Below are 13,578 nucleotides of genomic sequence, written 5' to 3'. Positions count from 1 at the left end.
CCTTTTACCTCATTTTGCTAACTTTTGACAATTACACTATTATATGCTTTGTAAATCTTTTAAATACTATGGTTTCTAGAAGGCATGAGCCAGGATGGGACTCCCCTTGAATAAAATCCAAAGTGGAAAAAATACTTACTTAAAATGCGATTTTATCCCATTTTTTTTCTGCTACAGCCAAAATAATGAAATATATTAATTATTACGGTTAGAATATTGCAAACCATTTCATTTATTTGTCCTGTGTTTTATTTAAATGTATTGTATGCAAAAATCGACAATAAAAAAAAGATTATTGGAAAGAAATAAGAAAGAAATATTAAATTAAAAAGTAAGTAATAGCCTAAAAAATAGAAACCCCTTTATATTCAATGTTGTTTCAGCGCACAGTTGTTTGCTAGATGCATCTTTTTTTGATGGTCTGTTGCTTAGAGTGGACAGGAAGTCAAACACATCGCTGTTATCTGCTCCAGGTGCCGTCCTGCAGTCAGCTGCAGTTTTAAAACCCTTTTGTTTCCTTTGACTAGAACGACAGGAGGCGTTTCCCCACCATGATTGTATTTTCTGCATGTGGAAATAATTCCATAGAGCTAAATTTGTTGGTCTAAAGTGTCAAGCATCTCTTTTACTCAAGGTGTTGGATGACAATGTGCAGCAACAGGTGGGGGAGAGGCAACTCTGTGCCTTTTACAGTTTTTAAAAAAGTTTTTTTTTTTTTTTTTACATCATTTTTGCATCATACTGACATTTAAAAAGACTTTAAAGTGTAGGAACGGTGTGATGGATTTTTTTTGTGGTTTTGCAAAAGTAACTTTAAAAAAAAAAAACTGGCATAACCTTGATACAAACAATCGGCCCATGCTTTGCCTCTAATATCAGAGCCTGGAGTTGAGTGAATCTGAAGTGTTTCTAATGGAAGCCGATTACGTCTTTTCATGCAGCAGATGAGTTGTTGGTGCTGTATATCCATCGAGATCCTAAAAGAAACCTTTCCACTTAAGCATTTGAAGGCGATGCATTAAGGTGCCGAATGTCTGTGGAGCTCGTCTGTAGGTTGTGGGTCTGCGTTTTTGACGCTCATGCTGCTGAAATCCATGCTGTGAAATGGGTTTTGCATCGACGGCTGTGAGAGCTGCTGCTTTCACACTCAGACTCACAGAGACATCCTGTCTATAAGGCCGAGGTCTTCCTCCTCAGGTCTCTTCCACAGCAACGTCATTAGCAGATCTTATTTCACAAACGCGCTCAGGTTACAGTTGATGTTAACTGTAGGCTTTTGTATGCTTTATTTTTTGTTTTGTTTTTAGGATATTTGTGGCAATTGTAGAAATCAAACTGAAGTATGTGAAAAATGTACTGGTTTGCCTTAACCTTAAACCTATTAAAGAAACCGAACCCAGAGAAGACAGCTGGGGATTTTCTCTTTGTGCACATCAGGATATTGCTGTCACCATAGTGAAGGTTCTGTCTCTCTCACTGACTTTATTTCTGTGCCAACACCCAGCCTCAATATCTTGTGCTTCCTATGATTCAGCATGTTTTCTCTCAGATAAAGACACTGCAAGATTTTCTTCCAGATAAGCCATGAATCCTTAAAGCTATCTGCGCTAATGTGTTTTTTTAAAGTTAAGGGTTTGAACGGGGATTTTATCATTTCAATTGTGTAAAGGACATAAATACAAAAAGCTTAGGGTTTACAATTTTTAGGGAAACCGACTTATCTATGTTATCTCTAGCAACTGCATGGACAACTGTTTACTGTACACTTTAGTGTATGGTGTCTTCTTGCACACTAGAATCTTTTTATGTTCCTCCATTTATCCATTTTCTATACCCGCTTCCCCAGTGCTGGGTCTGGTGGTGGTGGTGGTGGTGGTGGTGTACCCTGCCTCCCACCCATCGACCAGCGTACTCCCTGGACCGGTCACCAATCTATCACATGGCGTCTATTTACATTTCGTGGGGTTTAATAAAATCAAGCGACATCCCTTGATGGCATTTTTTTTCTCTTTTAGTTTGTTGTCAGAGGCTGATTTTTGGTTTTTGTCACGCAGGTAAAAACTGGGACCTCAGTGCCGCTCTGAACGACTATGAGGAGCTCAGGCAGGTCCACACTGCCAACCTGCCGCAGGTCTTCAACGAAGGCCGCTACTACAAGCAGCCAGAGACGCGTGAAACGCCCACCCATGTCACTAAGATCGACAGGACGTGTGCACAGAAGCAGGAGGACAATGCACAAGGTAGTGAAAGTCGTTTCAGCGTCAACATTGGGGAGTTGTTTCCTCAAGAACCTCAGCTTACGTCTTATCTGTACAATCCTGCTTGTGCTTGCCTCCAGAGAAGCGTCTGTCCCGCGGGATCTCCCACGCCAGCTCTGCTATCGTCTCCTTGGCGCGGCTGCAGGTGGCGAACGACTGCACCAGCGAGCAGTTCCCTCTTGAGATGCCCATTTACACATTCCAGCTACCCGACCTCAGCGTCTACAGCGAGGACTTCAGGAGCTTCATAGAGAGGGATCTGATCGAGCAGTCCACCATGATGGCTCTGGAACAGGCGGGTGAGTCCAATAAGATGGATTTTGCTGGGATTCCATAATTGTGACGTGGAAGGAAAATTACGTTTGAAGTTTTTTTTTAATTTTATACAAAAACAATAGCAATAATGCTCAAGCTTTTAGCCCGAGTAAAGTCCTGTATCCTGTATTATTGAGCAACCTGCGTCATGAAGACTAAAGAACACAGCGGACCGCTCAGGGAGAAAGACGTGGAGATGTTTAAAGCAGGGCTAGGTCATAAAACTATACCCTAAGCTTTGAAGACCTCACAAAGCACTGTTCAAACCATCATCTGAAAATGGAAGGATTATGACACAACTGCAGTCATTAAACTGACCAGCCAAGAGCAGCCAAGCAGCCCATGGTGACTTTAGAGGAGCTGCAGCTCAGGTGGGAGGAAACCCCCGGAAAAAAAATAAAACCTGTCAGATGCAGCAGATGTCTTGAAACTAGGGTGAAGGGTCACCTCCCAGCAGCAAAACAGCACTAAACATACAGCCAGAGCTACTATGGAAGGATTTAGTTCAACGTATTCTCATGTGCAAGCAAAGGTCAACCAGCAAAGGCCTTCACTCTATAGATCAGACAACCAGCAGACTGTGGCTTTACCTCATGCACTAAATAACCAGACAACACTCGGGTCTGTGAACACCACTCTTACTCTTATAGTAAGTTTCACTCTTTGGACCCGAGTGAAGGAAGATGAAGGGTTCCACCAGGTTGAGTTTTATCTAAACTATGGAAGGAGTAGAGGCCTAACCAAAAGACTTGCAGATGTATTTCCGAGGAAAGGTAGTTATGGAAAGTATTGACTCAAGAGTTTATAAATACAAATAAAAGCACCACTTTCAGAATTTTATTTGCAAAAAATGCTATAAAACAGTGTGTCATTTTCTTTCCACATCATAATTACACCTTGCTTCTTGTAGGTCTTTCAAGTAAAATCATAAAAAATCACAATAAAGTTTGTAGCTGCAACATGACAAAATGTACCTTTTTCAAGTGATATGAATACTATTGCACAACACTGCAGACCAAATATTTATCATACTTCTGCAACATATATGAGAAATGTAAAAAAAAAAAAGTGCATTTTGATTTTTCACCTGTTTAAATTTAACTGAAACCAAACCGAGGCATACCCAATGAAAGCCAATGTCGCAAATGTAAGTTTTACTAAGTCTGAAATGCAGCCAGATGCACTAGATGAGACTTACCCAGTGATACAGAACAGATCAGAGCAGCAGCATCCGGTAGGGAGGATGACAACAACTAATTCAAATCATCCCAGATCCCAGAGGCTTCACATCACAGCTGAAGCTTTCAGCCGTAGGATAGAAACCTGCTGAAAGGTTTTGAATCTTGCAGAAAAAAACTCCAAATATCATTTTACAGCAACTTAACGAGTAGAACATTAGCCTTATCAACTAATTAAGTATAAACAAAAAGTCTTACTATCTTAAAACTGCATATTCAAACAGTTTGCTAACCAAACAATACTAATAACGGATTTACAGTGTAAACAAAACAGCACGCCTAAAGATTTGGTTCACATATGTTGTCTCACAAAATCTGAGTAAATCATATGAGAAATCATAAAATGCATACTTTTGTAATGAGGAAAAGTCACAGTAACGTGCAGCCATATGTCTTTTTTCTGTATTTACTAACAGTAAGATTTGTCCATACGCGCTGCATGTGGATCACTCTTTGATGCCCACGTCGTCAATTAGCAGGAAGCGATGATGGCTCCGAAAAAAAAAGAATTGCAGATTGCGATAAAAACAATCTGTCTGCGTTTTGATTGCGACCATGCTAAGGGTTAAATCTTTCAGAGGCTCCTCTGTGTTTACGGTGGTTAAATAAATGATGGGGCTAGATGAGCCGAGCTCAGAGCGGTGCGGTCCGCCTGCAGTCAACCTGCGTACGGAGCTCAGGACTGTGAAACCAAAAACCTCCCTCCACGTTTTTTTTTTTTTTTTGTTTGTTGTTGTTTTTTTTGTAAAGTGGTAGTGATAGTGGGTACAACACGTTTGCAGCAGTTTCTGTTTCTGGGAGTTTTTGCTTCTGGCTGTGGTTAAAGTGCCCAGACTTAAGATGTAGAAGTGTTGCATTTGTATTCAGACCCCTTTGCTCTGATCCTGATCTGATTTCTGTTCAGATACTTTAAGTTCAATACTAAATATTTTGTCTACAATAAAAAAAACAGCTGCATTTTTTTTTTACCATAAGCCTTTTATTTTTAAAGTTAGTATTTTCACAATCATTTACGTTCTTAGATCATTTTAATTGCCCAGTTATCCTGTTGTTCACCATCCTGCTGACATGGTGCTGCACTAATAACTCGGTAGCCTATAAAAGAAATGTGGCCAATTAACGCAGAGTGCAATGTGCAAAGTAACTTTCTTTTTCTTCTTCATCTCACCATCGGACATGCTAAGAAGATGCATGTACACCAGGGATGATGCACATCTCACCACCATGTAATCATTTCAAGACGATTTCCAGATATATAAAGCCTGAATTCTTTATCAGAGGGTGTCTTTATAACCTGAGTTCTCTCCTAGACTGCCTAGAACTACTGTTTTTTTAATGTTGCTGTAACACTATAATCTGTAAGTTTTGAGCATTGTATACATGACAACCTTATTTAAAAGACCCTCTAAACAAAAATCAAAGACATTGTAATTGTGAGATAGTAAAAAGAAACATGTGAATTCAGCTTAGCTAATTCTTTAATCAAACTTAACTCCTGTCCTCTTATGTTTAACGGAAAAAAAGAAGCAGAGAATGAGCTCAGCTCATAATAAGCATCAGCTGATCTGGCTGGCTGCTATTGTTCTAAAGTGAACAGTGTAACAAAGTCCTGTGATTTGTTTTTTAAGGTACTTTGGACTTTTCTATTCCTTCTTGGCTGGATTTTTTTATTTTTGTACATGACTTTTTTTTTGTCCTGCTGTGTAGACTTTAGACTGATTGTGAACTGGAGCTGCAGTGGTTCTGCAAAACTTAGTGACAAAATATGTTCAATACCAAAACTTATTATACTGTGGCTTTTAGAGTATATTTTAACGTTTTGTTAGCCTGTGAGCTGGCTGCAGCGCTTTTCTTTCAAGGCGATTTCTTTTCAACCGTTCTCGATTGTGTTCAGGACGTCTGAACTGGTGGTCCACCATGTGCACCAGTTGTAAGAAGCTTCTGCCTCTGGCCACCACAGGGGATGGGAACTGCCTCCTGCACGCTGCCTCTTTAGGTGAGTAGCTCATAAAAGCCCTAAATTCTTCTGTGCAATTTTGCGCAGAAAGGTGAGTTTTGACTCTACTCAATTACCTGGAACCTTTTATTTGATCCTGGCCGTTTGTTGGGTGACCTCACCACCGTGGAGTATTAAACTCTGCTGTTTATCTAAAATGTATCAGCCCCTATAGCCTCTTAATGTGTTAAATTCCAGTTTTATAGTGGAAATACTCCTTGCTGTTTGCAAGCACAAACTAATTTCTGTATCTTTATTGCCACAGCAACACCAGAGTCCAGAATGCTATAAAATAAAAAAAAGCACGTCAAATTAGTCCAACAAAGCATAGATCTTAGATTGTTTCACAGCGGTTACACCTTACCAGCCAAGAAAAGTCACAAGAAACTGGGTGAAAATTTTAAACATTAATGGGTTTTAAATAAATTGCATTGAGTGTGCCAGTCAGCTAATGAAAAAGGGTTTGTGTCCAGAAAATAAAAAGCTGTGATTTTCAGTGTTAAAGCCATTACCCAAAATATCTGTTACAGTGATTTTGGTTTATCTCATGTAAAGTCACTTTAGACTCTCTTGACCTTTTGTGACTGTAACGGATGTTAAATGAGCTTCACCAGTTATGTGTCCTGACGGAGGGTTGGAAAGGAAACCCAGCTGTAAAAATAAAAAGCCATGACTTTCATTAATAAAACTATAACTGATGGTTCTGTCAATGTGTATACTTTATAACTTTAAACAAAGTCACTACAAAAATTCCATGCAAGAATTGGAACAAATTTTAAATGACAGACTTTATTCCTCAACAGATGGTATCACTTGTGGCATAACTTGTAATTGCCTGTGCAAATTCTTAGTTATCCGGGTCACCGCAACAGCAAACAGGCTTAAATTGGAGGCAACCGGACTTTCGCTCAGTTTTTCTGAAAATGTCTCAACACCGATCCAGGAGTCTTTGTCAATTCTAGGGGCTACACAACTTGTAGTTAGAGCGCTGCTGTTTTTAAGGACAGAGAGGCCTGTCAGACTTAGACTACTGTACACCTAGGAGGATGGGTCTACATGTCCTTAAAAACAGCAGCGCTCCTACTATTGGTTGTCCAAGTGCGAGCCGCCAGCATTGACAATAACTTTGAATTATTTCACAGCGGTTACACTCTGAAACAGGAGGAAAATAATTTCAGAGTGACCAGAAGCTAACGCTGTGTGCCTGCTGTTTTCCAAGTTAAATACTATTACCAATCCACAAACTTGAGAAGTAATTGTCTTATAGTTGTCCCAGATAATAAATGCTGCAAAACATTTCGTGATGTTTCATGCTCTGAGACAAGTTGACATTCCTTAAACTTAAAAATAAAAAATGAATACATCATAATTTTGTAAGCATGGTAAAACAATGTCACATTTAACATCGGCACAAATGGTTCAATGCTGTGCTTTGGAATAGAATGAAAAGTACTTTATTACTCATGTCTAATTTAAAGGTCACAGAAAATATGAACTGTCGATGTGTTTAAACCGGGAGATGACTAAAACATATTACTTTGAATATTCAACCAAGATGAAATGTTTCACACCAGGTGACTAACGTGGTTCCTGGAAAAAGGTTCCTGCTTCAGTAAAACACCTTAAAAAACATCTTCTGCCATATGACAGATAACGACTCGAAAGTCTAGCTAGAAAAGGGGGAGTCAGAATTAAAAGGATAAGAAAAAGAGGGTGATGTGGCTCACCTGTACGTTAAGAGACGGTAGCATGTAAGGGCAGCTGAGGTCTAGTGGCACCAGAGTTACTGTAATCTGTCCTGACAAGCATTGTCAGAGGAAGACATTCTTAGTTAAGGAGCTGAGGTCATCTCTGAATGGCATAAGGACAGCCTCAACTCAGTTGAAAGATCTGTACCGTCTTTTGTTAGTCTTGAGTTCACCCTAACTTTGCTTATAAAGCGTTGTGTTTTTGTCTTCCAGGGATGTGGGGCTTCCATGACAGAGACCTGATGCTGAGGAAATCTTTGTATACCATGATGAAGAGTGGAGCAGAGAGGGATGCTCTAAAGAGGAGGTGGAGGTGGCAACAAACCCAGCAAAACAAGGAGGTTCGGCTAGAGTCAATCCCTTAAAAACCCACCTAAATGCACGACGCCGTCTCTACAAATGATACGTTAATAATCGCAAAGCAACAGATGAGCCGCTGAAAAACTCCGGGTTTAAAAGGCTCTGATTTTTAGCTTCTTTACTAAGCCACACTTCTCGAAAAACTGGTTTTCTGGGACTGTAAGTGTACATTAGTGCTGTAGTGGTTCCGCTAATACTGCCAAATCCTCTGCACTTCCTCTGCCTTCTCCTGATCCCCTGATGTCAGATTAAAGTTGTTTTTTTTTCTCTCAAATCTATTGGAAAAACCCTGTCACCAAAGATAGCTCAAGCAAATAACTTGTCCAGATGTTTATGTTTTACAAATGCCAAAGTCTTCCTGCTGGCCCAGTTATGTAAGATGCATCGCAATAAAGGAGGTGTTCTGGTTTGAGTTTAGGAGGGGACCACTGTTGCATGGAAGCAGTCATTGGCTGGATTCACACATTTAAAAAGAGTTAGAATATCCCAATATTTACCCAAATATGAAGCAAAAGTGATGTTATTGTTATTCCTTAAGAAGGAACATTTAACATTTTTTTGACATTTTTCCTTCAGTTGCAATTTTTTTTACTATAGTTGAAATATTGTTATCTCTAACTAACATTTTTTTGTTAGAGATAAAAACAAAAATATTTTAAAGATATAAAATATTTTAAATCACATGCTAAAATGTAGTTATAGTTATAGTCATGTACTGATGCTGAAAATATGAGCTTTAATTAATAAATTTATATCTGGCTTGCTCAAAATTATTTGCCGAGTTAAATAAGAGTCCTTAAATTATGATGCCAGAAGATTTTACCACTAGGAGCACCGTTGAGCACTGTCTGTAGACCAAAACAAGATGTGTGTCAAAACACGCCTCTCTCTACTGCCAGAAACTAAGCACCAGACCCGTTAACTGCTTTGATCTTACATTTTTTGTCAAAAAGAGAATGCCCTGAATGTGTGCGAGGATCATGGCGGGCAGCAGCAATGTCAACTGTGTTAGCTGCGCTACCAGCTACTCGCCTCACATAGCAGTAACGCCTGGTCCATTGCTGGTCGAACTCCAACAATTAACCCACATGCCACAATTGTAGGATTACACTGAATCGAATCAACATAGCAACACAAGTCTAACACGACTGTAACACCAACAAAAACAAATATTTGACTTCATGCTGTTCCTCACCTGTCCAGGAGGAGAAAATCTTGCTTTAAGTCAAATTGCAGCTGCTTCTGCTCTCAAAACGCTATCCACCTTGGAAACGTGAGGCCAATGTTGATCTTCGTTTTGTTTCTTTCATTATCTGACGACTTCTTTGCCAAAGACCGATGCTTTTTGTGGTAATAAGGGGTCCTGACTGCCTTCAGGTGAACGCAGCGGGAGGAGCTAAGCCCTGAGTGGCAGCTGTTCACATGCACGTACCCGGCTTTGTAAACAGAGAGATGGTGTGTGACGTCATGCCATATTCCATCTAAAGATACCTTTAGTCCTTCACAAAATTATTATTTTTATTTCTATCCAAAATAATGAAAATCCGCTCATTGCTTGTTAAACTAACAAACACCTGCAGACACTATACTTTAGTCAAGGTGGCTAGACTTTGTTTTAAATCTTTTAAGGTGGTCTTGAGAGATTCTCTTTTTAGATTTGCTGAAATTCAGGCATAATCCACACGTAGCCGGATATCTTGGAAAACGGATAAATTTTTATGTGATCATGCCTTTCATCCACACGTAAACAGCATTTTACATCCCTAAAAACTAATGATTCTGAACACTCCTGCCAAAGTGGAGATTTCTAAAAACACCGCTTAAGGCGCTGTACACACGGCTACATGTGTACGGTGTACAAGGCCTAAAGTTGGCTGCGCAGTCCGTAGCACTGTTGCCTTGTAGAAAAAGTTCCTGGGTTTGAATCCTGTCCTCTGGTCTTTCTGCATGGGTTTTGCATGTTCTCCCTGTGCAGATGTGGGTTCTCTTTGGGTACTACGGCTTCCTCCCACAGTCCAAAAACATGACTGTTAGGGTAATTGGTCTCTTTAAATTGTCCCTAAGTGTGTGTGTGTGGGTATTTTCCTGAGATTTTATGCTGCCCTGTGATGGACTGGCAATTGGTCCAGAGTGTACCCTCGACAATGAATTCATTGATGAAAATTAAGCTTTTCCTCCTCATTACTAAGCCACTACTTGTTAATTTTTTATATCAATGTGTTATTATTCCTTACTTGTTTGCTAAAGTTCAGAAAATCTGGAGAACCTTTGAACAGTAGCTCCTTAAAAGATTATAAGAAAATACAGATTCTAGGGGGCACAGTGTAAACATTTATAAATAGCACTGCATTTCCTGGCTGCTTCATAAAAATTGCAAAACGAACAATTTCATTGCCTTCATTGCTTATCATAGTTTAAAATTTTAGTGTTGTGTTTTTGTGCAGTCGGGGCTGGTTTACACAGAAGAAGAGTGGGAAAGAGAGTGGAACGAGCTGCTGAAATTGGCCTCCAGTGAGCCTCGCACTCATCTCAGCAAAAACGGGAACACCAGTGGAGGGTAAGTCAACCAGCTCACACGAACATATGAATGCAAATAAAGCTCAACATGCTACATCACTTCGACCATTTTATTTTAAAGCCATACATGTAACCTAGGTTACCAGGTTACATGAGATGTAACCTGGGGTCTACCTGGTGTAGGGCAGGTACCGCCAGCACGGTACCTGCCCTACACCAGGTAGCCCCCAAGGACCACATGTGGTGCCCACAAGCTTGTTCTAAAAAAAGCACATCCCACCAGTGAGCTGTATCTAAACTTTTCTTTTATCCTGTTGCTCTTCTGTTTTAATCCCACCCGCATTTAGATAAATTGAATAACGACATTAGGTCAGCACCGGTGGCCCTTTGTATGACGCTTGAAGTAGCTTGTTTTCTAATAGGTTGGCGACCCCCTTCTGGAAAGTTTCACTCAGACAGTTCTCCCTCTGCAAAATTAAAATGGGAAACAGTGCCACCTACTGGCTGCCATGACAAGTGTTCTTTTCTGCACAAAGAGGCCAATCCCCCCTCCCCTTCTGTGAGGTTTGAGTTACTTTTAGCTGCAGCAGGTTGCACAAATAAACGTAAGAGTGGCTTTTTCTCATGCTACAGAGGCGGATTGGAAACTCGCTCTGGTTTCCTCCTCCCACGCAGAGAAACCTTGTGGTTTGACTGTGTTTCCATATTCACTGAACTCAACACACATATGTTGGCACATACTAAAAGCTCTTCGATGTAGGCTGCTGTTCCGGTGGAACAAGAGAAGAAGCGTGCGCAGCAGAAAGTTGCAGCCGAGATTGAGACGCCATTTAAGCGCATACACAAATATGCTGTGTTTAGGGAAAATATGATAAAATCAGAGAAATGCTCTTAATGTAGAGGATGGCATTAGCTGCTTTAGACTTTAATGCTGCCATAAAAACTAATTATCAGACTGCATGATTGTTTAAGTTGACTTAAGTACAAAACCCGCCATAGCTGAAAATACTCCTTTCAGGGGAGCCGTTTACTCTTTTATTGTGAAGATTTGAACCTCTCATTAAGTTTGACTGTAACAGGGTAATAAGGTTAGGGATGTTTGATGGTCGTAGTGTGAGATGAGCCTCTGAATGAGCTGAGTGGGATTCACATATTAAGAGGCTCTTTATTAGAACAAATTTGGCCGCGCGGCTGACAGCTTAATTGTTGCGCATCTTCTGTTTCCCTGGTGGTTGCAGGCTCAAGATTGCTGCCTGCGCGTTTTATCCCTCTCTCCGTCAGCATCCCCGTTTTTTCCCTCCATCTTCAGCTCTTTTGTTTAATTAACATGTCTATGAAAATATGGATATCATTGACCTGTTTGAGCACCGCCCAAAGGGAACATCAAGGTTCGTATGCTTTCTGGTCAGGTCTGGAAACAAGGTCTGAATAAGCTCGGAAAAATATATGCATTGCAGACCTTATTCCATGTGCCTCCCATCCATCCATCCATCCATCCATCCATCCATCCATCCATCCATCCTCACTAGTGTATAAGTATCAGTCATACATTCAAAGTTAGATATTTTGTTCTTTAAAACTGGGCCTATAAAGGATTGTGAACATTGGGAAATTGGGATTATGGAGTTTCAATGTAAAAAAATTGTAGGAACTCTGGAAAATGAATAACTTCTCAGGATCTATTCTGACTTTAGTAGATAATTATACCTTACTGTTTTACGTAAGGTACTGTTTTACGTAACCACTAGGCCACCACTGGGGGAGTGGTAGCCAAGTGGTTAGAGCAGTGTACTTGCACTCTGAGAAGGATACAAGTACCCGGTTCGATCCCAACTGCTGGCACTCTGGGTCCCTGAGCAAGACCCTTAACCCTTGATTGCTCCCCTGGCGCCCCACAGTGGCAGCCCACTGCTCCTCAAGGGGATGGGATAAATGCAGAGGTGAATTTATCCATTGTGAGATGAATAAAGTATAAATAAATTTTTCTGTCCTCAGTGTGGATAACTCAGAGGATCCGGTCTACGAGAGTTTGGAGGAGTTCCATGTGTTCGTGCTGGCCCACGTGTTACGCAGGCCAATCGTAGTGGTGGCCGACACGATGCTGAGAGACTCCGGAGGAGAAGGTGGGGGAAACTGTTTATTGATTCGAGCTTCTGTGGTTCAGGAGCTAAAGCGAAGGAGTGACCCTGCCCTGTCCCGACCTTCCTATGCAGCTTTTGCTCCCATCCCATTTGGAGGGCTCTATCTGCCCCTGGAAGTGCCTCCGAGCCGCTGTCACTGCTCCCCTCTGGTCCTGGCCTACGATCAGGCTCACTTCTCGGCGCTGGTGTCCATGGAGCAGAGAGACCAGCAGCGAGAGCAGGGTAAGCGCACATCTTCTTTCTCGACAACAAAGATTCTCGTAGCATGACTGCATTTGCTTTAAATGCCGGCAGGGGTGGAGGGCAACAGTAAGACGTCCTGTTTTTCCTGCCTGAGGTGAATTAAGTATGAGAAGACAGCCTAATTACTCAAGGTCCATTATTAAAAGAGGCCAGTTGGCAGCATCAAGCAGGGGAGCAGTCAGCGCTGAGGAAACTGGCCAGCTGCTGCGTCTGAGAGCAGACAAAATTATTCAACCTTGCAAAACTGCTGCACATTTTTATATGAAGTTCCTGCTGCGAGTTGAGTTCGTCACAGTAGGTGGTCCTGATTGTGTGTTACCCACGGTCCGCGAGGGGTTGTGACGCGGAGCTCTGCGGAGCGTGTTGATTGGGTTAAGCTGTGGCGTGACAAGTGCAGATTTTTATTTTCTTTCCCCCCTCACATGTGAGAGACTCTGGTTTTCACCCGTTCAGATGCCAGCGCTCCCACTCAATGCGGATGCACCGCTTCCCACCGAGGTCAGAGAACTCCTGTAAGTGACAACCCGAGTGGATCACCCTGACAATTGTTCCCAGCAGCCACTCTTTCCTGTTACTGGCTCGTCACGTGTCTGCGTTGCACTTAAACGCAGACACGTTCATGCAAACATACTCATTCTTCCTCCTCAGACTGCGACTTAAAGTCACTCCTACAAAAGCCACAGGAGAACCTCCCGCTAACCCCACCACCCTAGACTAATCAGCAGTTTAGTGGGTGTTTTAAATCCAAAAGATGAGGTTCTC

At 41.4% G+C, this 13,578-nt stretch overlaps 1 protein-coding gene across 2 annotated transcripts in view; it reads left to right on the top strand.

The window, feature by feature from the left end:
* otud7a (OTU deubiquitinase 7A) overlaps window positions 1–13,578 on the top strand; it is a 78,045-nt gene that overhangs the window by 47,383 nt on the left and 17,084 nt on the right. For both annotated transcript variants that reach the window (XM_036149636.1, XM_021320976.2), the window contains exons 4-10: window positions 2,055–2,240; window positions 2,339–2,557; window positions 5,706–5,807; window positions 7,769–7,896; window positions 10,360–10,472; window positions 12,428–12,555; window positions 12,646–12,795. In XM_036149636.1, coding sequence (XP_036005529.1) covers window positions 2,055–2,240; window positions 2,339–2,557; window positions 5,706–5,807; window positions 7,769–7,896; window positions 10,360–10,472; window positions 12,428–12,555; window positions 12,646–12,795 — 1,026 coding nt within the window. The remainder of the gene's footprint in view (window positions 1–2,054; window positions 2,241–2,338; window positions 2,558–5,705; window positions 5,808–7,768; window positions 7,897–10,359; window positions 10,473–12,427; window positions 12,556–12,645; window positions 12,796–13,578) is intronic.

Source organism: Fundulus heteroclitus, chromosome 2, assembly GCF_011125445.2.
Source record: "Fundulus heteroclitus isolate FHET01 chromosome 2, MU-UCD_Fhet_4.1, whole genome shotgun sequence".
In the NCBI taxonomy this organism is placed as follows: domain Eukaryota; kingdom Metazoa; phylum Chordata; class Actinopteri; order Cyprinodontiformes; family Fundulidae; genus Fundulus; species Fundulus heteroclitus.
This window is presented reverse-complemented; position numbering and strand designations above follow the sequence as displayed.